The sequence below is a fragment of the Tinamus guttatus genome, unplaced genomic scaffold (genome assembly GCF_059628265.1).
Source record: "Tinamus guttatus ecotype Peru unplaced genomic scaffold, ASM5962826v1 Tinamus_guttatus_pri_ptg000369l, whole genome shotgun sequence".
NCBI classification, from domain to species: domain Eukaryota; kingdom Metazoa; phylum Chordata; class Aves; order Tinamiformes; family Tinamidae; genus Tinamus; species Tinamus guttatus.
Window position 1 is genome coordinate 793,630 of NW_028288903.1, and position 25,386 is coordinate 819,015.

Sequence of the window (25,386 nt, forward strand, 5' to 3'; positions counted from 1 at the left end):
CACTTATTCATCTGAATTTGAGGTGCCCTAGTAAATGGTGGGGAGGAGGCAGGGAGGGAAGTATTTTCCAGTTTAGGTGTTTGCACTCATTTAGTCAGCACCTCCCTGCAGCACTTCTGTCCGGCATAGTCATGAGCACTTTAGGCTTTAAAAGGGCTACTTTACGAAGCATCTTCAACAAAAGTTGAATCACGGAAACTGCATGCTGGCTGTGGAGAATATCAACAAACCAAAAAATTGCAGAATTGACAGGTATTCCTTTCACAGCTGTAAGGTTTATGTTCCACTTTGGCTGTGTTTTTTAATAGTTTTGTTTTCTAATTTGTCCAAATGGAAGCACCAGTTGGTTTTAAAAGCTGATGACATGAGCTTTAGCTTGTTCTAATTCATCCAGATGTTTCTAATATGTTCTTTTTTATTATTCTGGCTTCCTCTTTCATAGGGCTGAATTAAGAGTCATGATTTATATAGAAAACTGTTGGTGAATGCCTTTGCCTGAGATGGCACTTGAGCACGTAGCCAGGGTAAATCCTTTGAAGCATTTAAAAACCTGCTCTCAGCAGAACCAGCCCAGAATTCATATCTAAATGGACAAGATAAACTCATAAATGAAGCATAATAGTTTCTACTAGTCAGTTACAAAGTGTAAAGAGAAGAGATTTTTGTCTTATTTGAGTCCATTCTCTTAGATAAACACAAAATGCTAAAATATTCATTTTATGCTGTTTGTTTTCAATTAAGTAACACAGTGCACATATTGATCAAAATAATGAGGCTGCTCTCTCATCAACAGTATATCTAGCTCTTGAATTCCTAGCATCATTCAGCAAATATCCATGGATAATTGATCATCCAGGTAAATGAAGGGCTAAGAGATGAGGCTAGCTGAATGTTTCTTTCCCACATCCCAAGAATGCTAAGGGCTCAGGAGAAGCTTCCCATCTCCATGCATAGCTACCTGGGGTGTGTAATGTCTAGCGTGGTGTGGCACCGTGTCATGGGAGCCAGCAGACTCTGAAAAGCCTTTTCTTTCCTGAAGATTTCGCTTCTCTGGAATCACCATACCTCTCATGGGCAATAGAAATTTGAGACAAAAAAAATATTTAAACATCATTATTAGTAAAGTCTTTGATTACTCTTTGGTCTAACTCTCATGACAGAGAGAGGTGAAGCATTATAGGGAAAAAGTCAGTACAGGGATTTAGAAAATGAAAATGAAATTCCATCTCTTTTTGGTATCAATGCTTATAAGCAGGAGACTTCTAAGTATGTGGAGAAGACAAAAGTATATATCACACACATTCGGGACAGAACCTGATCTTAGAAAAACAGTTTCAACACTTTTTATTTTTTCTTCTGCAAAGCGGTGTTATTAAGGAAAACTAAGAAGGGCAAAATTATGCATTGCTTGATATGCAGAAGAACAGGAGTTTGGAGTAAAATATCTATTTAAGAACAAGAATGAACAAGGTTTTCATATATGTTCAAAGTATTCTAATCCATGCAAGAATGCTCTTTGGAGAAGGTAGTTTATTCTCAATATGCTAAGTTTAAGATGAGCCCATTTAGAGCCCATTTACCATTAATGACATTAAAATGGGGATGCAGAATAGCTAAATCAGAGGAATCTGAACATTTAGCAGGTGTTCTAATTAGCAATGCAATAATTTGCTAGCCAGAGCACTGCAAAGAAATAGGCAAAAGTAATTGCTGCAGGCAAGGCTCTGAAAATTGCTTTCCAAATAAAACTATTAGCAGGCAGTAAAATAAGTAAATAAATAAAAATACATAACAAAACATTCAGACAGACTGTAAGATGAGACTTTCTTTTTTTTTAAAAAAAGGTGAAGGCTTTTGCAAGACTATAAAAAGTGTAATTATAGGGATTAAAATATGATAAAAACAACCATTTTCCAAAAGCACATCACCCTTAGTACCAGCTGCAAAGAAACACAAAATGAAAAAAAAGTGTTTTCTGATGAACATAAAACAGAGTACAAAGGTGTGGCAAAGTAAAAGAATTGCCTTATTTTCTGAATGTAATTTCAACTCATTTCACCTGTGATTCAGAATACTGGGATGGGACTGTTTATGAGAAAATTGTAGCACTAATACTTGAAAAGTATCTTTTGAATTTTGAAAGGATTCAAAAGGATTCTCTGATAAAAGAAACACATGGAAAATCCACATCTCAGAGCATCTTTGGTGGAATACTGCTGTCTCTTTTGAATCTTCTCCTTCCTTTTCATACTTTTCTACTTTTCTACATTATTTTCCTGCTCGTCTTTTTATTCTCTTTTTTTTTTCCTTTGAGGCAAGATTAGAATTCTTCTATGAATGACAAAGAATGAGGAAAATATTTATCTTCTACAAGAGCTCGTTAACAAAAACCCGTTCTTTCAGGACTTGCATCTTTCAGGACTTACACCAGATTAGGGCCTCTGACAGCAACACTTGCCTTTTCCTCCTTTCTGTATTGAAGGCCCAAAACATGCATTGCTGCTATGAGTCCTGCTGTATAATGTACCAGGTGTACCAGTAAGTTGTTTGGAGTTTTGTATTTGTTTGTATTTGTATTTGTTTTGTATTTGTTTTTTTGTTTGTTTGTTTCTTCGTTTTTCATTCTAGCACTTCCCTCTAAACCTAATTAGTCTAGGGTAAAATAATAATTAAGCAATACTGTTTATAATGCTGACTGGGTCTTCTATTTCTCAGCCAAAATGATATCACAATCATATTAAAGCACATTTTTAGGTAGAAAACCATATTCTCTTCAATGGAAAATATATCCTTTAACACCAAGGCAGCATTACATCCATTACATTGTAGTTATGAGTATGCTGGTAGATTTTCTTCCATTCTAATATAGTGTTAATAAGATCCCAATTACCAGTGCAAGCAAATAGGGCAAAGAATAATGTTTATAATTGCTGTAGTTATTACTTACATGCAGTTCGCTACAACTGTTAAAATAAATCACTTCAGGTTTTAAAGCAATCTTTACAGCCTTCATGTCCGTTCTTTTTATTATTATTAGAGCTGTCTTTTAAAATGCTTCACTGTCAAATTTTTAAAAAGTGAGTGAGAGAAAAGCTATTCATCTTCATTTGTGAATAGAGAGAATTCAATCTGCATTACACAACAAGGGCATACTTCTGCATAGGTCTTAAGCACAATGAAATGTCTCTCTTCTCATTTCCTGCTTTTGCTTCAATCTGTTCCAATGAGTTTCTTGTGAAAACACAGTAATTTGTGAAACTGCTATATCGTCCCCCTTTAAAAAGAAAAAAAAAAACAAAAACACACACACACAAACACCTAGTTGAACTGGAACTTTACTCTTTTTGCCATCTAATTATGCTTAATAAGTTGATCATGAAAACTAAGGCAGTAAGGCAGTATCATTTTTTTCTTAGGGGAACCTGCCAGTTCTCATGGATAAACACGTGCATGTTTTCTGAGTTAGACCAAACACGGGACAGTTATGGGAATGGATCTCTGAGAAAACCCTTCCTCCAAAATTGAGAAGATTGGATTAAGAAATGCAGTTTCCTTGCAGATGAAGAAGCATTTACAAAGCTTGCTAACAAGAAAAGAACTCAGAGGGGCTCTGTGGAAACATGTGATTTGTCTTTGCGAGCAGGGTGCCTCAGAAGGACACATTTCTGGACTTCATTCTCCCCCCATCTGACTGATGCTGTGTTGATAGAGGCATCCAGATTAGCCCTAAAAGGAGTTTTCTGGGTAGTGGCTCCAGAGGAAGCTGAATTCCAGCAAAATGTGCACAGCAGCAGCTGGTTATGAATAAAGTATATAGGGATGCTCATCACCTTCCTCTGATTGCAGTGTGTCCTCCTCTCAACACCTTCTTCATCTGCAGTAATTAAGTCTCCATCCCATTCTGCTGTGCACATGCAGAATAGCAGCTGATGGTGACACAGTTTGTCTTTCAGAACACACTTTCTCCTGACTTTGAATCTAACACTCCTGAAATGTAGGGCCTTCCCAGAATCCAGCTATGTCTTTCAAATATATACCACTGTCACAGGCATCAGCCTCCTGGCAGATGCTTAAGTGAACCCATCCTTCCTTTCTTGCCTTCTTCTCCCATATTTTCAGCTTTGCTGCTTCTTTCATTAATTCCTTGTTGCATGCTCTGAGCATACCAATTTTCCCAAGGCTAGGAAAGAGCAGAGCTTTCCTGTGGTATTATTCCTTCATCTTTTATTGTTGTGCAAGTGGAGTCTGCCTTTGTTATATGTCAATGTAAGTGTGAGGAAATAGCAGCAAAATAAACAAATTGATTTCATGAAGGAGGAAAAAAATGTGTCTGAAAAAAAAGAGATTTTTTCCCTGTCTCCCCCTTTATGCTCTTTTTGAGAATACATTTCCAAGTAAAGTTTTGCAGATAGAAACTAGTTTTCCAAGTTGTGTCCTTTTTAGCACAACCTCTCTCTTTCTTTCTTTTTTTTCATCTGCACTCCCTTCCTGAAATGGGCCCATATTCACAGAAAAAAAGGGAAAAACAAACAAAAAATCAAGCACTGATGCCAAACCAACAGTAAGGCTACGGAAATCACACTTAGAGGAACTATGCAGTAATAGATGCTAGAGAAATCACACTTAGAGAAACTATGCAGTAATAGATGCAAATAGATCAATAGTTGCATGGAAGGTTCTGCTTTTCCATCAGTGCTGATTCTCACAGCAAACATGGTTCAGGTCTATATGACAGTTTTTAAGCTGACAGCTTGTAATGCAAATTACCTCTCCTCCAGCCTGGAGATGTTTCTGGCCTTGAGTGTAAAGAGTAACTCAGGTCTGAATTTCAATAGGACTTGCAGTCGTGATACTTGTGTGTGTGACTTTCAGCACTTCATCAGATTGTTCTGCATAAGTCACCTTGTTTCTATAGAAAGTGAGGCAGTATGAACATGAGGAATGAAGTTTAAATATTTTTGACATATCTAAGTGATACAGTGGTATATGTAGTAACATCAGTTCAATTATTCAACTAATGATAGAGAAATAAAACAAAATCCAAACAACCTTGCAGGTTGCTGTGACAATTTGACTTTCTGCTATAATAGGTCCACCTCCAAAATGGCAAAAAGTACATTTATTACTTAGCAGTGTTTGCATCATGAAAATTGAAGTTTGCAGTACCCTTTGGAAATTTATATATTTAAGCCTTTGAGTAAAATAAAGAAGGTACAAATTGCTTTTATTAACTGGAATATCTATAAAATATGTTTAGTGAGAGTAAACAGGAAATATTACATGCATACTTCCCATTGAGCTTATAAATAAATAACTTTTCTGAAATTTCTTCTTGACTTGATTTACAAGTGCCTGTAGTGCTAGCCTTGCAAAAATCCAAAAGGCCAAGAGGCTTTTGAAAATTCTTGGACACAGTAGCGTATATGTGTAAATCGCACGGAAGATACCAAGAGCTATTAAGCAACAGTAGGACCAAAGATGAGGAGAATGTAAAGACGATCAAGTAAGTTCATGGGCGGAAAAAAAAGATGCCAATACACCTTGTGGCTGAGAAACTTCTAATCCACAGATTGCCAGAGCTGGGAAGGCTGTAAGACCCCCCCTGCCTTCCGTGCCGTTTCTGGTGACTGTAGGGTAGGCAATGAGCCCTCTTGGAGCTTTGCCCCAACAGACTTGATAGGGATGTTCTTACATAACCTAAAGCAACCTGACATTGAAAATACACTTGATACCAATTTGTTCAGTGTGGATGGCTGAATGCCATGGGGTCATGAATTTCAGGTAATTTACTGCCATTCATCATGCTAGGGAAGTGAGAGGAAACAGACATTTCTATAGATAATAAACTTTCAGTTGTGTTGCGGGCTAAACTGTACAGGATGCATTTTCTTTTGGAAGTACCAAAGTCTCCAGAGCTGATATTTTCTAAAACGAAGCACTTAAGAGCGCTAGAAGCAATTAGGCTTTATGCAAGAAATACTGCTTATCACTGAGATAAGAACCATAATGAATGGACATGCTCCATTCTGTAAGTTAAATGAATCTGAGGTGTGATACACTGTACAAATAGATGTGTCATTATTCTGTAAGAAGTGTTATATCCCTTAAATGAATTGAAAAGTGGAATTACCTGGCACTGGATCAGAACATAACACCAGTTTTTTAACAGGTTGAACAACTCTCACTGAATCGCTTGCACTTATCCCTCTCCTTTGATGTAAGTAACCCAAGTACTGAAAGAGCAGATGTCAGTAATGAGGATTAAGGGGACTGTTATTGAAAGGAGACGATAGTCTCCTGAAGTTGGTTGCTTATTGTTTAAAGAAAATGAGTAATACTGTATGCATTCTCAAACTGAGATTGCCTCTTTTTAGTCAAAGAGTTTTGGAAAAATATTGCAGGATGAGGATTCCTGAATACATTCCTGACCACATGCTTCTCACACCAGTATAAATATCTACACCTGGATCACATGACAGCAAGTTTCTCAGATTACAGAGAATGTAATGGATTTTGAGTGGGGTGGCCAGAGGGTGGGGGGAAAAAAAAAAAAAAAAGTGAAGGAAACAGGAAGAAATTTAATTCAAGTTTAATTAGAGGATAATTGCCACATATTTTTTTTTGCAATTAATTTTGAAAAAAAAAAAGTTCATTTTGGACCAACCTGAAATAATGTTTTAAAACTTTTTTTTTTCTTTCTGCATCCTGGTTATTTAAAAGATTTTCCCTGCAGTTATTATGGTAAAATCCTAATAAAAGAAAAAAATAGGCACAATGAAGTTAGAAGGTATCAATTTTTAAAATGTTCACACGAAATGTTTCAAGGCTGAACTATTTAATTTTGAACATGTCAAATGAAACAGGTTGACATTTACAAGATTCTCTCCTCAAACCTCTCCTCTCTAACTGTGAGTGTATGGTTGAAGATATATTCATCTCTGAAGCTATTTTTTTGCAGGAGCATCTCTCTTGCAGGTATATTCTTTCTTACTCTATGCACAATCCAACGTCTCAAGAGCCTAATTTTTTGCTGCACTCTGTGTGATCTTAATGAGGGAATATTTTAGTATTCACCTGCAGATTACCAAGAAAAGAGGCTAAACCTGCTAATTAACAGTTAGGGAGAGAAAATCTACAGTTTAAGCTGATTCAGGGGGTTGGACAGGATGGTATCTTCATTTCCTCCCTAGCGCAGGGCAAGACCACCCTCGCAGATCCAAATAGGACCCTGAGGCTGTTGTGATGCTGGTAGCACTTTCCGGGGAAGTGGTTTCTCTGCTGCTGCCAGCTGGCAAAAGGGCAGATCCACTGTGATGGCAGGTGACTGTTTGATGCCTCTTCCCTTGTGAACTCAGGTCATGCATCAGAGCCTCAAAAATGAAGCCAATTTGAGAAGGTTTCTAAGGTAGAAAGTAGAGCTTTCATCTAGATGTAAACTTTGTTCAGTTAGAAATGTCATCCGAGATCTCAGTCAATTAGGAGGCAGGATGGGATTTCAGAGGATGCTGAGCTGTAGAGCCGAGGCTCACAGACCCTGCAAAGACTTGATTCTTTTACTGTAGCTCTGCCTCATCTGCCATAATCTGCCAGGCAAAAAAAAAAAAAAGAATTAACATTTAAATCAATCTCAGATCATTACAGCAGATATGGCAGTAAAATTTGCTTGGCAACAAGAATTCAATAGCAGACTTGGTTGCTTTTAGTTATTATTTAGTTAGCTTTTTTATGGGTAACTTCTCTCTTTATGTTGATGGAGAATATGTGAATGTGGCATTTTGAAGTAACACACTGTCATTTTCTAAACATTATAAAAGAAGGATACGAGAATATTTTTCATGGTGTGTTGGGAAGAGGGCTAAATGAGGCCGGGCATACACTGTAACACTGACCAAGTGGGGCAAAACCTTAAGACAAAGAAGGAAAAGCAGGAATGAAGTAGCCCTGTGACCAGAGAAAGTGTTTTGCAACACAAATATCAAATTTATCGGAACTCAAAATTGCTATTGAGATAGTTATATTAATTAGTTATATTAATTAATTAGTTTATATTAATTATATTAGTTATATTAATTAATTAGTTATATTAATTGGTTATTGCCTCTATTCTACTTTTAATTTTTACTAGACATATTTTTTTTTGTAAGTTGCGTCTATTTTATTAATTATTAGATGAATAGGAACTTAGTGGATTATGCAAGTGGGATGGGCTTGCTGTTGTTTTCTAGATGGACTATTATTGTGGTTAGAGCAAAGGGAGATTTGTTGCTCGGCTTCTATTGGAAAAAGCGAGTTTCTAATAAAGAAAGAAATTAAATAGTGGCCACAAAAATTAATTATGACTGTTAGGTGCTAATTGATAAAACAAGACTTTCAGAAGCTATTTCAGCTTTAGAGATGAGGCGATGCCTCATTAATACAACAGCCTTTAGAAATAGTATGAGACATAATCACTTTAAAAATCTCATGCTGATTAAAAATTTGATTTACCGCACTGTACTGAGCTCACTTTAGAAATATAGTAGCTCATATCATATTAGAGCTATTGTCACTTTAAAAATAATCTGTCCTTTTCATTTGTTTACATCTTACTCCATACGGTTTTTTATAAACATGCTATTATTTTACACAGCTTATTCAGAGCATATGTAAAGCAGTATATTTCTGTTTGTACACCTCAAATTACTCCCATTAATTTCGTCACTGAAGATATCTGCTTCTGATGATAGAACCAATCAGAATTTGTCTCCACTGGGAAAAAAAATATGAAAACATAGTTTTGTCAGAATTATAGTTTTATTTTGGTGGACCATAAAAATCTTTAATTCAATTGTATCATCAAAGTGACTGGGAAAGCAACAAATCAGAAATCTAGATATTCCAAACAGCCATAAATATGTTAAAATAAAATATTTTACAGCATTTTTAATGAAATGCAATGTGTGTGTTTTAATTTCTAGATGGCTATCCTAAAGAGGAAATGATTTACAGATGGAGAAAAAATTCAGTTGAGGCTGCTGACCAGAAATCTTGGAGACTCTATCAGTTTGACTTTATGGGTCTTAGAAACACTTCAGAAATTGTGAAGACCTCTGCAGGTAAGAATGGCATAAATGGCATTGCTTAGTTTCAAATACTAAGCATTTCAAAACATGTGCTCCAGATTTACTTTCATTCTAGTTTAGTTTGATTGCAATATGTACCCCTGTTCATATAAAAACAGTTGAAGTGCAGACTTGAAAACTATAGACTTGGTCTGGAATTTGGGAAACTTTTTTTTTTTCTCTCCCTCTCTCTGCTCTCTTTGTAATTTAACAAAATGATGAATAAAATGGACATAGCTGTTTGTAATATACTGGAAGTTACTGCATGATTCTTGTTCCTCAGGTAATTGAACTAAGCAATCCCTTTTTGAGACTTATGTTTTATTCATAATTGAAAAGAAAGATTTTGAGCTGCAACAATTACTTTTGCCTTACCCAGAGCATACTGGTTGGGCTAATGAAGATGGACACTTTCATGAGCAGTTAATCATTCAGCCACAGGCTTAGGGTTTTTTTTTTTTAATATTTTAAAGGCACAATCTCTCAGCTTACAAATGCATTTTCAAGTGACTTTACCAGCTGATTGTAATTAGAATATAATGATATCTATTTTATTTCTTTAAGAGACTTATTCTTTGCTATAATAAGAGCAACATTGGGAATATGTGTATAAATAGGATAGATTATTTAAGCTGAAAAGTTACATTTTATGTGGTGTAAAAAGTGAATCACTCAATGGATAAATTCTAATAAAAATCAAACAATAGCTAAATATTATATTTGAGTCTGAATTAAAAGTCCATAATTATTCTGTCTCTGAGGTAAACTCCATCATTATCATTTGATAAGTCTTCTCCTGGCCAGAGTGCTAGAAGCAATCTTCTGCTTTAACATTAACTGGTGGTGAATTCTTGATTTTTTTTTATTATGTACAGATAAGTTATTCTTTCATGAGGATAAAAACAAATAAAATAAATAAGATGAATTTTAAAATGAATTTACTAATCTCTGAAACTGCTGCTGTTGGATTGTGGCCCGTGCATTACATCTGTAATGTAATATCAGGACTGGAAGGCTACTTCGTTTAATTAAATGACACTAAAGCTTTAGTGAATCTTTGGGGTGCATAGCTGCTCAGAGGAAAGTACTACAGAGCACATGGAAAAGTTCTGTTATGAATACAAGTCCTTGTAGCCTGTAAGTTTCTTGGGAAAGCAGTTTTCTAAGGAATGTTTATAAAAATTGTTCAGCTGTGTTAACCATATGTTGAACTAGGAGGTGGTGCATAAAAGTACAAAATACCAAATCGGTCAATATGTGTGTGTATGGTCAGCCATACTGAGATGCTGGTAGTGTCCTTGTAAAATAGATCTATTAACCTTTTTCTTTGCATAGGACAAAATCACCTCTACAGTGGACTCGTTCAAGTTGGCAAATAGTTAATATGGAATGGGCAGAGAAAATATTTCCTATGCTCTTTTTGCTGTGTGCCAAGTTCCAATTAAGATGAGTGAGCTTTTCATCCTATTGCCATTGCTGCTTCTATTCACCCAAGTATGTGACTGCAAAACCCAAATGCATCGTTAAACTATGTCTACTGGAGTCAGCAAGATATTTATATTCTCCTAGAGGCATCCTAGTATCACACAGTTGTTGGCAAAATTGAGTTTATTCAAATAATGAATAATAACATTATGAGGAGGCTGTGAAAACTACCTTGGAAGAAATGATATGAAATGTATAGGTCAGACACTCATTTGTGTTATTACGCAAAAAAATGAGCTTCACATACGACACCTTTTTTCTGGCCAGTAGATGGCTGAGAAGGGAGTCTCTAGGAGTGAGCAAATATATTAAAGATGTCAAAAACAAAACCCTGAGTTTTGACATGAGTCTGAATTTGTATAGAAGAGACCCTCTGGCTGTATGTGCATTATATTTTAAGGTACTTTCAAGGCCAAGTATACTGAACAACCATTTATTTACTGTCAGGAGCAAGCCTAGGGACGGGGCAAAGGAAAACCAGCTAATACATTGAAAAATGTTAAATATGCTCCATGCTGTAGGGCAAGGATTCCAAAAATGGAGGGAATGAGCAAAGATAATTCTGCAGCATCCTGCTGTAAGCACATAGGCATGTGCCTACAGGCAAGATACAAGGGCAGCCATGCTGTGGCACATGGCAGAAGAAATGTAGTGCTATTGAAAAAGTTTGAGAGTTTCTGCCTCTGGGTCCACCCTAGATTGTTTCTTCACACATTGAGGACCAGGTTGGTAAAGGGAAACTGCCTCTCTTACCTGCATATATTGCATCTCCTTTGCCAAAGAGCTAAAGGCAGTCAAAAATGAGATGCTAGGTTCTGTCATGGCAGGTCTGAGGCATATGTGCTCAAAAAACACAGGGATAGGGAGAGTGCCCCTAAGACACTATGGATATGAGTATGGGCAGTCAGTGCAATCATGCTGCCTTCAGGCTGCTTCCTGAAGTGGCCACTGGCCAGGATCTAGCCCTGAACTGCATGTGGAGCCTCTCCGAGCCACCTGGGAGTCCACCATTCTTGATCATTTTGCATACTTCAAATGGAAAGAAAGAACATCATCATTTAGAGTGCTACACAGGGAATAATTCAGAGTAATGAGATGAAGTAAAGCAAAGGAAAGCAGGCTGAATATCAACAGAAGCTTCCTGAGAAGAGAAAAGTACTGAACTATCATCTGCTCCTCTCAAGGGAAATTATGGAAACTACCATTATATGGGGCGTTTAAAAGTAGGCTAGACAATGTATGAGAAAATGTACTGGAGGGAACAGTCTTGTTCTATCAGGAGATGGATTCAATAACCCAATGTCTTCTTTACTTCTAATATATATATTACTGCTGGTTTATGACATTACTACCTTTCCTACCTTTCACTGAAGTGTGTGTTCATCTGTAAAATGAGAGCTGCCAGTGTTACCTGCATCTTATTCAAATTTCCCCTTTTTAGCTCCTTTTCAGCAGAATTTCAGTTAAAATGAAGACAGTTCATACTGACAACGCAGTAACATGCTGCTGTTCTTTCTGCATGTGCACAAGCCATTCCTTGGTGGTCATTTTCACTATGAAAGGACCAGATTAGGTACACAGCTGAGTTCTGATAATTGATATTATTACAGTATTTCTTTCAGTCTGTTTTTTTTTTAGTGTCTAAATAACTTTTCTGCTAATACAAGTCAATTTCAGAGCTATGCAAGTAGGAAGGTAACTGTCACAAAGACTGTATTTTTGAATCTATGCAATATGAGAACATCTGCTTTATGCAAGTGGTGGCTTGTTCTCACAATAAGGCTAACCTTCTGCTAAAACAATCTAGAAGCCAAATAAAGGATTTTTTTATCTATTAGGAAAAGATAATCAACTTTTTCTTTGGAACACTTTTTTATATTTCATGCTAAGATACAAACATAACCAGATAAATATATTGTATATGGTAAGAATATGAGATACACAGCAGAGATCACTGTGCTGTTTCTGTGGACATGCACTTTTGGGGGGACTATAGCCTAGGAAATGTCTCACTCTTAGGTGATATCAAACTAATCCACAAGAAGAAATTACATATTGCCATCTAGCAAGGTGCTATTTTTCTTGCTATAATGTCAAGTCTGAAAAAGATAATTAAAATAGAGGGAATACAACTAAGCCGCCAGAGAGTGAGCTGTGAATAATGGAGAAACTGCATATTCTGAAAATATTCTGCAAATCTGAAATTTTAAAATTATAGCTAAATCAAGAGAAGGAAGATGAGCAAGAGAAGAAAAAGAGAGAGAGAATACCACGCTTAAAAGTGCTCTGTATTTTTGCAGTGAACTTCAGGTTTCTGAATCCCAGTCTTTTCAAATAGAGTTGTCCGAAGAGAAGCAGAATCATGAAGGAATCCATGAGCAACACTCGTGGAGAAAGCTGTAGTGTTGCTTAGCACTTTTCTGCTAACATATGCCCCAGTAAAGCTTATTTATGCTTTTTAAAACCACTCTACTTATAACACTGCTAGCTAAACATAATGACCTTGTAGCTACTGAATTTAATTTTCATTTACTCAAAAACATCTTCATCTCACACAGGTTCTATTTATGTGCTTCTTCATCTGCCTTTATCCTTAGACTTTTGTGCAGTCCAAAGAAGCCTTTGCATACATCAGTTCAAGCTAATTCATTAGAAATACAAAACCCCATAAAAATGCCCTATTTAAAATCTTTAATAAATGAGAATTAAAATGAAAGGTATATAAATATACAAAGCAAGGACCATTTCATACATCCTGAGTAGCTCCATAAGTATCAATACATATTCCCAATAAATAGCCACAATTGCTAACATAAAAAGTACACTTTTTTTGTACATTGGATCGACGATGATTAGTAGAGTATGCCTGCCATACAGCTTCCAAATTCTGCTTTATATTTTGAAATTGCTCTCTCAGCAAATACCTCAGCTGTCAGTCTGATATCACAGGGCAGCAAAGCAAGGTCAGTATCTGTTGTTACTGATTCAGATCAAAGCTCTTTGGGATAACATGTTGTCTAATGCTAGTAATAACACATTTTAAAATACATACTCTTTTGGAGGGGACTTGATAAATGGCAAGCAAAAAACACTTTAGAAACAAGGAAGCAAGTGTTGGTATGCCAAGAGCTACATCATAAATAGCTCTGAGCAGGAGAAAGGGAGGAATAGACACAGTTTTTTGAGGAGGTCTGGTTTCGCTGCAGGAGCCCCCATGGAGAAGGGATAGCTCAGAGGGAGGCAGACATTCAAGTGATTCTCAGCTCTGTTACAAGACTAACACCCTCCCTGGGATTTATCAGGGGTACCGAAAAAACTGAGGAAAATGTTTTCAGCTATCAAGCTTCTGTGCAAGGATATCAAAGAACAGCTGTGTTTTCGAAACATTCTCAAAATCAACACTTCTGCTCACTTTTTGCTGTTATCTGCTTCCCACTTCCTTAACTGTAGGTACATAGAGTATATGCAATCAGAGTTTAAGTGATCGCATGTTAATAAACTAGAGATGGACTTGATCCTGGGGATTCTGGCAACCAAACTGCAGTGCCCACCTCCCGAAAAGGGGTAACAGGCCTTTATCAAGGCAAGGAGAATGACAAGGCAGTCTTTTCCCTAACCAAAGAAAGCAGAGCAACACACAGGCTCAAAGATGTGTTATGGAGGGGTTATCAGCATGTGGTGGGGTGCCTGCAAAGTGATGAGGGACACTGGCAGTGCCAGGAAAGCCTGAGCTGGGCTGGGACACCATGAGCAAGGCACACACGGGAGAGCAGGAGGAGGGACTGCTGACTGAGCTGAGTGCAGGCTCCACAACTCCTGGGAAGGGAGATGGGAAGTTATTTAACAAACAAGTTTGGAAAGCGGCTGTAATATTTAACCAAACCACCACTGATGGAGAACCTGCATGGCAGAATGGAGAGCAAACACAGGACTCAAATATATATGAGTGACTGGTGTTTTGTAAGTAAGTGCCACATAGAGTGCTTTTTTCTTTAAGTTGAGACTATAGTAAATCACGTTATCTTTTTCAATATAGATATTTTATATAGATTCTTTCCCCATGGCTTTATTCTGTGGCTTTCTGGCTTGTTGGACTAGATGACCTCTAGATGTCCCTTCCAACCTCAAGCATTCTATGATTCACAGTTGGCAAAATACTTATTGTGCTTGGTGGAACACAGATATTAATAACTATGAAAATATCTTTTCAGGAAAGGTTCTGCAATTCATTTCTATTTATTTCCAAATGCCATGTACAACTCCATACCAAGCTAAAGAGGTGACAATAAAATTATTAAAATTGCTGAAGTGATATAAACAGAAAAATGAAATTATTAGAACTGCTAAATTATTAGAACTGCTAGCTTAGGCTCTCACAGCTGCTTAATTTAGCATCAAAGTCCTTCTCTGGAAACCACGGCAAACTGAGCTACTTATATAGAGAATAATCAGCCTTACTTGGAACTCAGGAACACGAGCCCAAAGACTGGGGTATTAAGATAGTCTGGGATGGAGGACTGGTTCTCCATAGGACTGAAGTCATGCTTGGACCTCTAAGATGAGCATGTGAGCACAGTCTTTTCAAATTGCAGATTGCAGTCTCTACAACCATTCCTGAGTCATGTGGATAATTTGAATTATGAGTCTCAGGAGGAGCTAGAGTGGGCTTGGGTGACAACCAGGTAGATGTTGACAATGACTTTACTGACCTGGGACATAGACCTACCTCACCCAAACAAAACGAGCAAGGCTGGCCCAGTGATTGTCACAGATTCTGACAGTGGTCAGGGATCACCAGGCAGGTCTGCTCTCATGAGGAATGAGTACGCTCCGGTCTGGAAGTCAAACTGGCCAGGATCAGGATCAGCAACAGGAAGGCCAAGTGTGGCATACCTGCAACATAGCTCAGGCAAGGTCCAAGGGAAAGCAGGAGCAGGATGAGGAGGATGTGGCTTCATCTGGAATGTGCCCAGGGGTACCTTCTCCCAGCTCTTGCTCACAACTTAGCTGTTTTTCCGGCTGTGTGGCTAAGGTTTCCCAACTGTGCCATATCAGAGTTGAGCACAGGCGGTTAAACCCCTCAGTGTGAGGAATAGGGGGCAAGGGAGGCTTACAGGATGGCTAGAGGTTGATTAGGGCAGTTGGAGCCTGTTGGTGCACTCAGGGCTCTGGAGATGAGTAGAAAAGGATGTGTAAAATGCCATAGTTTTTGTCTATGATTCTATCTGTCTTTGCTTTTAAAGATCAAATTCAGGCACATCCTCTTCTGTACTGTCTGCCTGATCTGAAGGCATTTACTTAACGAATATTCATGGAGCCCTTCTAGTTTTTAAATGTTGCTGACATTTTTTAATGTCCCACTGTGTTCTGGTGACATATCAGAGAGCACATGTCATCTTTGTATCTCTCCCAGGACAAATGTGTGTTTGTGGTTTCTTTTTTTTTTTCTCAAAGACCAAATTCAGCGGGATCCGGCACACATTACCTCTGTTGACGGCTGCTTAGACTTACCATTTTTCACATGCCATTTTGAAGCAGATAGGCGAAGACTCATATAAATGTGCTGTATCATTTGATAATAGTACCTATTTTTACTTACTTTACATTGCATAGGCTTGTCCTCCTTTGGCTAGGATATTGCACAATCTCAAATTAATATGAAGTGGCTGGCTAAACTTTGGTTTAAAGCTTTCAAAAATCACCTAGTTTGGGGTTTGGGGGCTCCAGGTAATGCTCTCTCCTCTTTCATCATGCCACAGAAAAGCCCATCTTTCTTGCATGGGAACATCCCTCAGTCCTGGTCCTGCAGAAAGCCTGGTTTGGAGATCTGGGTGAGGGGAAGGGTAGCTGGCAAGTTTGGGGAAACTCTCCCAGGTGTCTGCTAAGTCATATATGGGATTCGGCAACTACTACCAGGGAAGAAGAAGTCTGGCAGAGGACTTTATTTTACTGATGCTTTTGTTTACAGAGGAACTTTGTTTATAAGCTCTCTCTAACCTATGGCTTGAGTATATCTCTTTCTTGGGAACTCTGTATATATCACTTTAAAGAAGAAACGCAAGCTATTTTTGAACAAAGACTATAAGTTTAAAATATGTGACTATTTATTTGCCTTTTTTTTTTTTTTTTTGTATCCTGCCTGACTATGAATGTTAAGTGCAGAAAGGGAGAAAGATAACAGATTTTTTTAAAAAAAACTTAATACAAGTAGAGTTGCAGCTCTGGACTCCAGCAGCTGAGAAACTGGTTTCGGGTAGTACCAGACATGGTCTTCTGTGTATAAGCATCTGTATGCGGAAAATGTCTGACTCCACCGAGAGACAGTACAGTGAATGCTTTGATGGGAAAGTGCTCTATTGCTTGGCTCTGTGGCTGCTCTGTTCCACATCTCCTCCGAACTTCTGCTAGTTATTACCCATGCTCAGAGTTCTGCAGTCTTTCTTTGCATTAAGTGGATGTAAATATTCTCCCAGCTGTCCTTGGAGATATTTGGGGTCTGTTTGTTAGACTGTGCAAACATACAAACTGTATTCGCTTATGTTCCCACAGTTCATCAGGTTTTAGCTTACAAAAATTATGTTTCTGACATTTATACTCCCAGCTTCTTAAGAAATTAGTGCTTGAGCTAAAATCTTGTGTTGAGTCAAGCTGAGTATATTTTATTTTTATAGATGATAGACACTTGACTTTGCTATTCCCATCTCTGTTTTCTCCCCTTACCTGCACAAATACCTACACATACAGTCTTCTCAGACTATTGAAAAAGTCTTCTGCCTGAATGGATCTGTGATCCTTCATCCCTTTCAGTTCCAGCAAACAACTGTTTGGAAAGCCCTCTTTGAAACCCTTCTCGCTCAATTCTCCAGCTCTGGTGCTGAAGATACCTCTACTTACTACCTTGACAGAGACGTATGCACCAACTGAGCTACTTATTTGCAGCTTTCTCCACAGATTTGTAATGAAATTCATCAGAACCACCGCAAGAACACAAAATCCCCTTTAAGAATTCAAATAGGTTGAAAATAATATTTAGTACTGACCCACAGAGTTGATCCATAGCATACATAATTAATTTACTATCTTATTTTACCCTGTTCCTTTCTCACACTTCATCATGAAATATCACCTCAATAAGACCTTTAAAGCCAGAATTTTTTATAGAGCTTAAAATTACTTTGTGTGTGGGTTCAAATATAAAGCCTGGATTTAAATTTGCTATTGTTGTTTGGCTGACACTTTTCCTGCTGATTTCAGAGGAAGAGATTAATACTGAAAATCCATGCCACTGTAATCATATGTGGAATGAGGGAATATTCTAAGACTTCCCTTCTGACAGTAGACATTAATTCATGAGAAAGGAGAAAAGAAGCTTGTTTATACAAAGATTTAGCAATAATCTTTTTGTTGACAGAGTTTTTATCTCTGATACAGATTTTGCCATAAATCAAATCTCAGTTTAGCAGAGATAATCAATAGTGGTTCTATTGATATTTAAAAGATATTCACTTGTCAAATGATAACCACCCTGAAGTGATATTTTCAATAATTCATAGTCTTCCTGAAAGGTGCATTCATTTTTATTTTAACAGAAATTCATCCTGCCATGTTATTCCAAGCTTCTTATGATATATTCTGATCATTAGCCACATGATTACTAAAAATATGGCTATTAAAGGGCACTCTTTTCATACATTGGTTATGAGTTTGATTTACGCTTATGAGAATCAAAACTTTTAAACTGCCATGCAAGTTCAGCATGGACTTGATGGTCTTGCTACGAAAATAGCTAACAAAAGTAGAGTGAGTTTTAACTTACCAATAGCATATTGCAGCTAATTAAACTTTTCTATTAATGCTGAAATATAGTAGCTTGAAATTTTCTTTTAAACTACAGTTCTAAGTAAATAATTGTTCAGTCAATAACAAATAAGAAAGTTTAGCTTTACAGGAGACTGTCAGACAAAATGTAATATGCTCTAGGAACACCTTTCTTCTTCTCTTTATGAATAATACAAAACATTATTAGCACTGGAGGAGTGGAGAGGATATTTTTCCTATGCATATTTTGTGTGTTTGGCCTAACTTCATATATAATTGATTCCATTCTTGGTCTTGGGGAGACAATTGCTTAGTGACCTTTACATAGGCCTTTACTGCTGATACTGAGGAGAGAGATTAGAAATAAAGGAAAGCTTCTGGGTAGAAGCAAAGGAAAAAAAATAAGTATTGAAAGTCTTACAGACATGTTTTCAGTGTTTTTCCCTGTTTTCTCCAATCTATTTTTAAGGGAAAATCCCTATGGAGATCTTTTTCCTGTATTACCTGCATTTTAAGCTCTCCTTTTTAAGGATGAAATTTTCACATTGGGTGAAATGTGCTAAAAAGTCTGTTTTCATTGTCTCTGTTTTGTCTGCCTTTTTTTTTTATTATTTGATAGTGACATATTTTGCTAGATTCATATGTATCTACCTTTATGAGGCTCTTGAATTAATATTTTAAGTAAGTCACTGATCCATTTGAAATGTCATAATACAAAATACATACAAAACTCCTTTTTGTTTTCTAGTCCTGATCTCTTACTCCTTTTTGCTGAAAGTATTTTCTATTCCAGGAAAATTCATGCGGCAAGAAGGAATCTGAGAGTGACTTTGTTCTCCTATAACCATAAACCAGAGCTTAGGGTTGTTGACTTGGGCACTCCTCTGAGCTTGAAGGAATGACTGAGTATTTAATAGCAATATCAGGAGCTTTATGAGCCTAGCTCAGAATTTAGCCTGAACACTAGCCAGATTGCTCACTTGGGAAGGACTTTGGTCTCACTCCTGGCCAATTGCTTTAACTATTAGAATGTAATGTAAAAAGCAGAAGGCTACTGTTGTCTACACTTTTGGTAGAAAAAGAAGATAAAAGTTTCCTCACTTCAAAAGAAATTTCAGAGTTGAGTAATCATAGCAATGGAGAACTTCCTGGCAACTGCTTCATCTCATCTGATTTTTTTCTGACTCATTTGGTATCCCAGCTCCCTCCAGTTACCACAGAGACAAAGTTGGTTCTCTGGGTACCTGGGTGGCCAGGCAACTCAAAGGGAGAAGTATATTGATGGATACATGATACCAAAGTCCTCAGAGGTGCAACTCTTGGATGTATACTCTGTATATTAAGGCAGTAATGTGCTTTCTGTAGTGGCAAGAGCACCAAGAAGAGAGGGAAGCATTTCCACAAAAGAGACACCATAATTTCAGTGAGCATGTCCTTAATGGTCTTTACAAATGTCCTTAATAAACAAAATACAAGCAGGTTTGAAATAATAACTGTATTTACTCTTAAAAAGGTATGCAATGAGAATATCTAGGCTCAGCTCTGAGAAGTAAGTGTTGTGGCTCTTTGGTAGAGCACATAGATTGATGACACAGTTTCTGATATTAATATGACAGTAACGGGGTCGGAAAGACATTATATAAAACTGTGAACCTCTTTGCATGAGAATGAGTTTCTAGCCACTTACTATCCTAGCACCTCTGGCTTTTATTCCTACTTAATGTGTCATTCCATCATTGCATTAATGATTTATAGCTGGCTCAATCAAAAGTGTGTATTAATGCAAGCCGTAAAGGTTTGCCCTTTGCCCAAGGTTGTTACAATGTTATCTCAACCTCTTTCAGAAGCAACAATTGTGCTTAATTTAGAATTGACAGCATTGCAAAGGAAATTTTATATTTTCTTTTATTAATGAACTGATAATCTTAATGAGAATTTAAAGATAGAAAATTGGATGACTATTCACATGTAGCATAAAGGTGCTGAGGATCTCTTAAAATTTTAATTTATCATAGTTTGTAAGAAGTGCACAGATTAGTTATGTACTGGCAAGGCTTCTCTAAAATTAGCATTTACTTTTTGACACTGAATTCATATTCACAGATTCTCAACTGTGAGCTCATGGTAGCTCTTTGCCTTTAGGACCATTTTCCGCAGCCGTTATTCACAACATTCAGGTCCTGTTCATAATAACAATTCCACTGCAGTCAACACTTCTTGTTTCCTAGTTATACTGACAAGAACCAACATCTCTTCTATGATTAGTTTTTTGATGTTGGTTTGATCCAACACCTACAGAAGCCAATATGCTGCTTTCTATAATCTGCCACAGAGCCTGATATTCCCTGAGATATCTATTGAAATAGTACATTACAGGAATATGTGTCTAGGAAATTTCCAAAACTTCTAGCTGATGCAAGCATACTAATGCTGTAGGATAATATGAGATAGTGTTCCTGAAATGTAAGGAAGCCTATCATGGCCAGGGCTTTCACAGCATCCAGTAGAGAACCTAAAGTGAACCCTACATTGAAGTATTTTAAAAATAAACTTGGCAGAAGACACCAAAATGGATTATTCTATCCCAAACCCCTTCTATAAAAACAAAAACAACAACAACAAAAAAAACTGAATTTTGCAAAATAGTTAGCGTGACATTTTGTTCTAACCCTCTCTTCAAAACCCCTTCCCTGTTTTTTATAGTATTACCATTAAAGATGTAGGTTCCTCCCTAATGCCACGGTTTCATAATCCCATCTACCTTATCTTTCTTGAGCAGAAATGATCTGCAGCTACCTCTGTCTTTATTGTTTTCAGTGCCTGCCATTGCGGTAAACTCCTTTTCACTTGTTCAGATCTTTCATGTTTGTCTTGGCAAATAACCAAACCAAAACCAAACCATGCAGGTTGTTGTACGTAAGGAGAGCAGCTTATTTTTATATAAGTATAAAGATTTTCATCTATGAAGTATGACCCGCCACCCGCAATTAATTCGGGAAACTATTGAAGTTAATTTCAGACAGTAAAAGCAGTTAGAGTAGAAAAATATCTCAAGAGTTTTATGTTCTTCATGTCCATGGCTTCAGGCATATCTTTTGTCTGTTATTAAACAGTGTGTCAAATTATTCCTGCAGTATTGCTGGTTCAGAATAGATGGTCTTCTAGTGAAGTGAAGCAGCAGAATCACAGAAGAACTGTAAAGTAGCTCGAAGAGAAAAAATCTATGCTTCTTACACCTTGTTTACTAGATACAGGCTGCTACAGAGCACATAAAATTGTTAAAAATATCTTGAAATCTCTATACATCTTCCTTCTGCAGGTGGACACTTATCAAAATAGTGCAAAACTAGGCAAATTCTGTCAAACAAGTCGGAATTGAGGATAATAGTTTTAATATGTCTCTTAGTCCACCTAGATTTGAATTTCTCTCAGTTTAGTTAATGTCTGTATACTCCCAATCTGTTGCTCCCAGATAATTGTCTATCAATATAAAACTTTGGGTCAAGTATCTGTTGTAGTAATATCAACTTATAGACTCCTATTCCAAACTCTCCACTTTATTCTTATTCTTTAGTTCCTCCGATAGCAGTGAATGTGTCTGTCTATTTTTCTAACTGCTTCCTAAAGGAAAAGAAGAAAACTCGATAGGCATTGCCAGGACAAAGAAGTGCATTCAAATGTGAACAAACCTTATTGTAGCTTCTTGTCATTTATCTCAATACACAGATTATCTCCTAAGGGCACATCCTGAGCAGCACTTCAAGAAAAAAACAGTAGTCCTTGTCTCCAAAGTACATGGAAGGACCACCTGGGCAGACTCTGAAATCCAGATCACCCCTGGTTTAATCATCTGGAATCTAAATTGCATCTGCAATTCACTTTCAACCCAAGCTGTCTCCAAGTTGTATTTGTTTTTGGGACTTCTGTTCCATCAGAAACATTCATTTCTTTTCCTTGACAACGCAGGAAGATGAAAAGGAGGCTGTCTAGTAAGATGAGAATATCCATTCTTTAATGAAGCATGTTCTGGATGAATATTCTCAACCATGGGTGCACAAAAATTCCTCCAAGTCTCTCTCAAGGAACACTAGTAAGAGTGCAGAGATGAACTTTATTTCCCTCTAATAGCATATTAGATATCTGGCAGCTGTTTCAGTCTTGATACTTTACACCACCGTTTACAGGTGTAGAAATATTGGTTTTAGTCATGTTGCCTGAGATAACAGCAGTTCCTTTTGCTCAGCAGCAGGGGCATAACTCATTGAATGCCCAGGCCCATTCCAAATGATGGTTTATCCCTGCCTCCAACATAATGCTTTAAAAAAATAGATGTACAATGAGATGTGCTGACAACTGGATTACAACAGGATGCTAATAAGCATTCTATCACCTGGACATGAATGATTTCTTAAAATGTATTAAATGTGCTTCTATTGTCACAGGCTTAAGACAAAACTGTGTCTTAAACAGGCTTGATTCCTTTGTGCAAGAATTGACTACTTCACAGAAAGAAAAAAAAAAAAAAAAGAAATAAAACTTCTTGAAACAATGGAACTGCTGATGAGAAGTTTAGAAATCACAGCAAAAAACAAAGCTTTTTTCATTGCTTTTTTCCTTATTTCTCATATACCTATTTTTAACCTATTCTCAAACTCTTTCTAAAACAGGAGCACTTCTGCCAACTATTGTGCACCCAGTTCTTACTTTAGGAAAAAAAACCTCTAACATTCTCAAACACTTCCCAAGCATACTAGTACCTTAAGTGTTTCATTGTAAGGTGACTTGTGCATAAAGGAACACTTACAGTTGAACATTGCTTTTACAAAATTCCTAAATAAATGCCTATTTTCTTCCACTGCTTCCATAGGTGTTTAAAAGAATTGATAGGAAAAAAAAAAAAAAAAAAAGGCATCTCAAACACTTTAGCTTCTGGAAATAATAATTTATTGTAAACATGACCTTGCATATTTAATTAGAGTTAGAGACCAGTTCACTGCTTAAAAGAGAATGTTGAAGAATGAAAATCATCATTTTTTTGAGGAAAGATCCATTTGACTTCATTAAGATTTTGTACCACTCTAAATATAGTTTTTGGTCATTTCTTTAATAATTGATACTGTCTCAGAAAAAAAAAAAAAGAAAGAAAGAAAAAAAGAAATCCTTGTTTACTTATTGTAAGCTCTTTTTCTAAAAAATTATTACTTGATGCCACTCAGTACATGTAAGATGGTGGCATAATATTCAGCTTTCCTCAGAAAGCTATTCTGATGGCAGTGACAACGATGTTACCTTCTGTATTTCAGAAATGCCTTCACCTAATATCTTCTCATTTGAATTTCTGTAAGTATAGGAGCCATAAGTCATTCCAGAGTGGAACTGAATAAGAAAAAATTATATTGAATATTTTTTCACTGTGTTCATGTTTTTGATTCATGCAGTTCATGCACATTAAAAGAATTTTGTCATTCTTGTTATCTTGTTTTTATTTTGTTCTGAAAGTCATTCATTTTTATCTCTTTTAGGAAAGCTGTTATCGAGATGAGAAACATAATGCAGCTTTAGATAATATTTCATAAAAACATTTCTTTTTAATAATTGTATGGTTAGATTAGTCATTGAACCTATTTTGCAAACACTAAACAAATAACTTCATTTGCCAGAACTCAGGGTTAGTTTGAGAATGCTTCACAGGAGGTGAAGGTGAAGTCTTCTTTAGACAAGCACATTTCTTAAGTACAGTCTTAAAATTTTCATCATGTGATGTGGCTCAATAAAAGCTTATAGCCCCTCACATGGGATGAAAACACCACGGAGACATTGTAAATAGTAGACATCACTTATCATGTTCTGGTTCAGATGTGTTTGGAAATGCTGGATTGTCTCTACTTTGGCCAGTTTCATACTAGTTCCACTCTTAAAATGTCCAAGATATATTTAAAGGGTGAGTATCTTTTCATGCTGTAAAATTGTTTTGACAAAATGCCTAAGAGGTACATTGTCCTATATGTTGGTCCTGTCTCTCTACTTTTAGGGAGTAGAGAATCCCTAGAAGGGATTGATGGATAAATAGATACATGTTACAGAAAGACTAATAAAGCCAGGGAAACAGGGACAGACAGACAGAGGAGACAGGGGTACTGATGGTCTTTTTTTCTTCAGACTAATGCAGTCACCTCCTCCAGTGTAAAGTGAATATAAAAATAATTATAATATTTTAAATTATTTTGTCCAAATTTGCCTTACTTGATAAAAAAGTGAGACAATAGGGATTCAACCTCAATATTTTAAAGTATATTTGAATTTTATGTTTTTATTTCCTGCTATGGATATACTTATGCCACTTTTATCACTGTAGAAAGCAATGCCTAATGATTTACAGACCTAAAGAATGAAAGAAGAAATCTAGGGAAGAAAGAAAGAGGGAAGATTTACTTGTTCAGCTGAAATAAATAAACTCTGAGGCTTGCATCAAGATCCAGTTAAATATGCTTTAAAAATACCTCTTTGTAACAGTGTCTGTGGAATTAAACATGCACTGTTTCCTTTCAAGAAAGAGTAGTTTTCTCCCTCTGCGTTTCCATGTAAATTCAGCCCCAAGCATTAGGATTACAGGATCTCTGAAAATTTCTAGCTTTGATTTTCCAATTCAGAGTTTTACTATGTTGACAACCTTAGCATTAATAATGAAAAGCAGCAATTTTATTAATCAATCAAATGTGTTCAGTCATCCAAACATCATTAAAACCTGATATAACCTTATAGAGAAAATGCTTAAGCACTTGGAGATTATCTGCAAGTCATACTGACTGCGTAAGTGAAGCGTCCAGAAGAGATCTAGTCCTCCTTTCCCTTTTTCTCAAAATACGTAGTAAAACAATGTAAAACAGACTGACATGCCATGCCATTTCTATAGACTTTGACCGATTCTCGGCCTGTGCATTTAAGTAGCTAGCTTTTGAGCAGTTTCTGCCATTTAGGTATT

At 36.7% G+C, this 25,386-nt stretch overlaps 1 protein-coding gene across 1 annotated transcript in view; it reads left to right on the forward strand.

Moving 5' to 3' along the window:
* The window catches only part of GABRG3 (gamma-aminobutyric acid type A receptor subunit gamma3), a 311,230-nt gene that overhangs the window by 255,347 nt on the left and 30,497 nt on the right, over nt 1-25,386 (forward strand). The window contains exon 6 of the mRNA XM_088530388.1: nt 8,958-9,095. Within this exon, the coding sequence (XP_088386514.1) occupies nt 8,958-9,095 (138 nt within the window). The remainder of the gene's footprint in view (nt 1-8,957; nt 9,096-25,386) is intronic.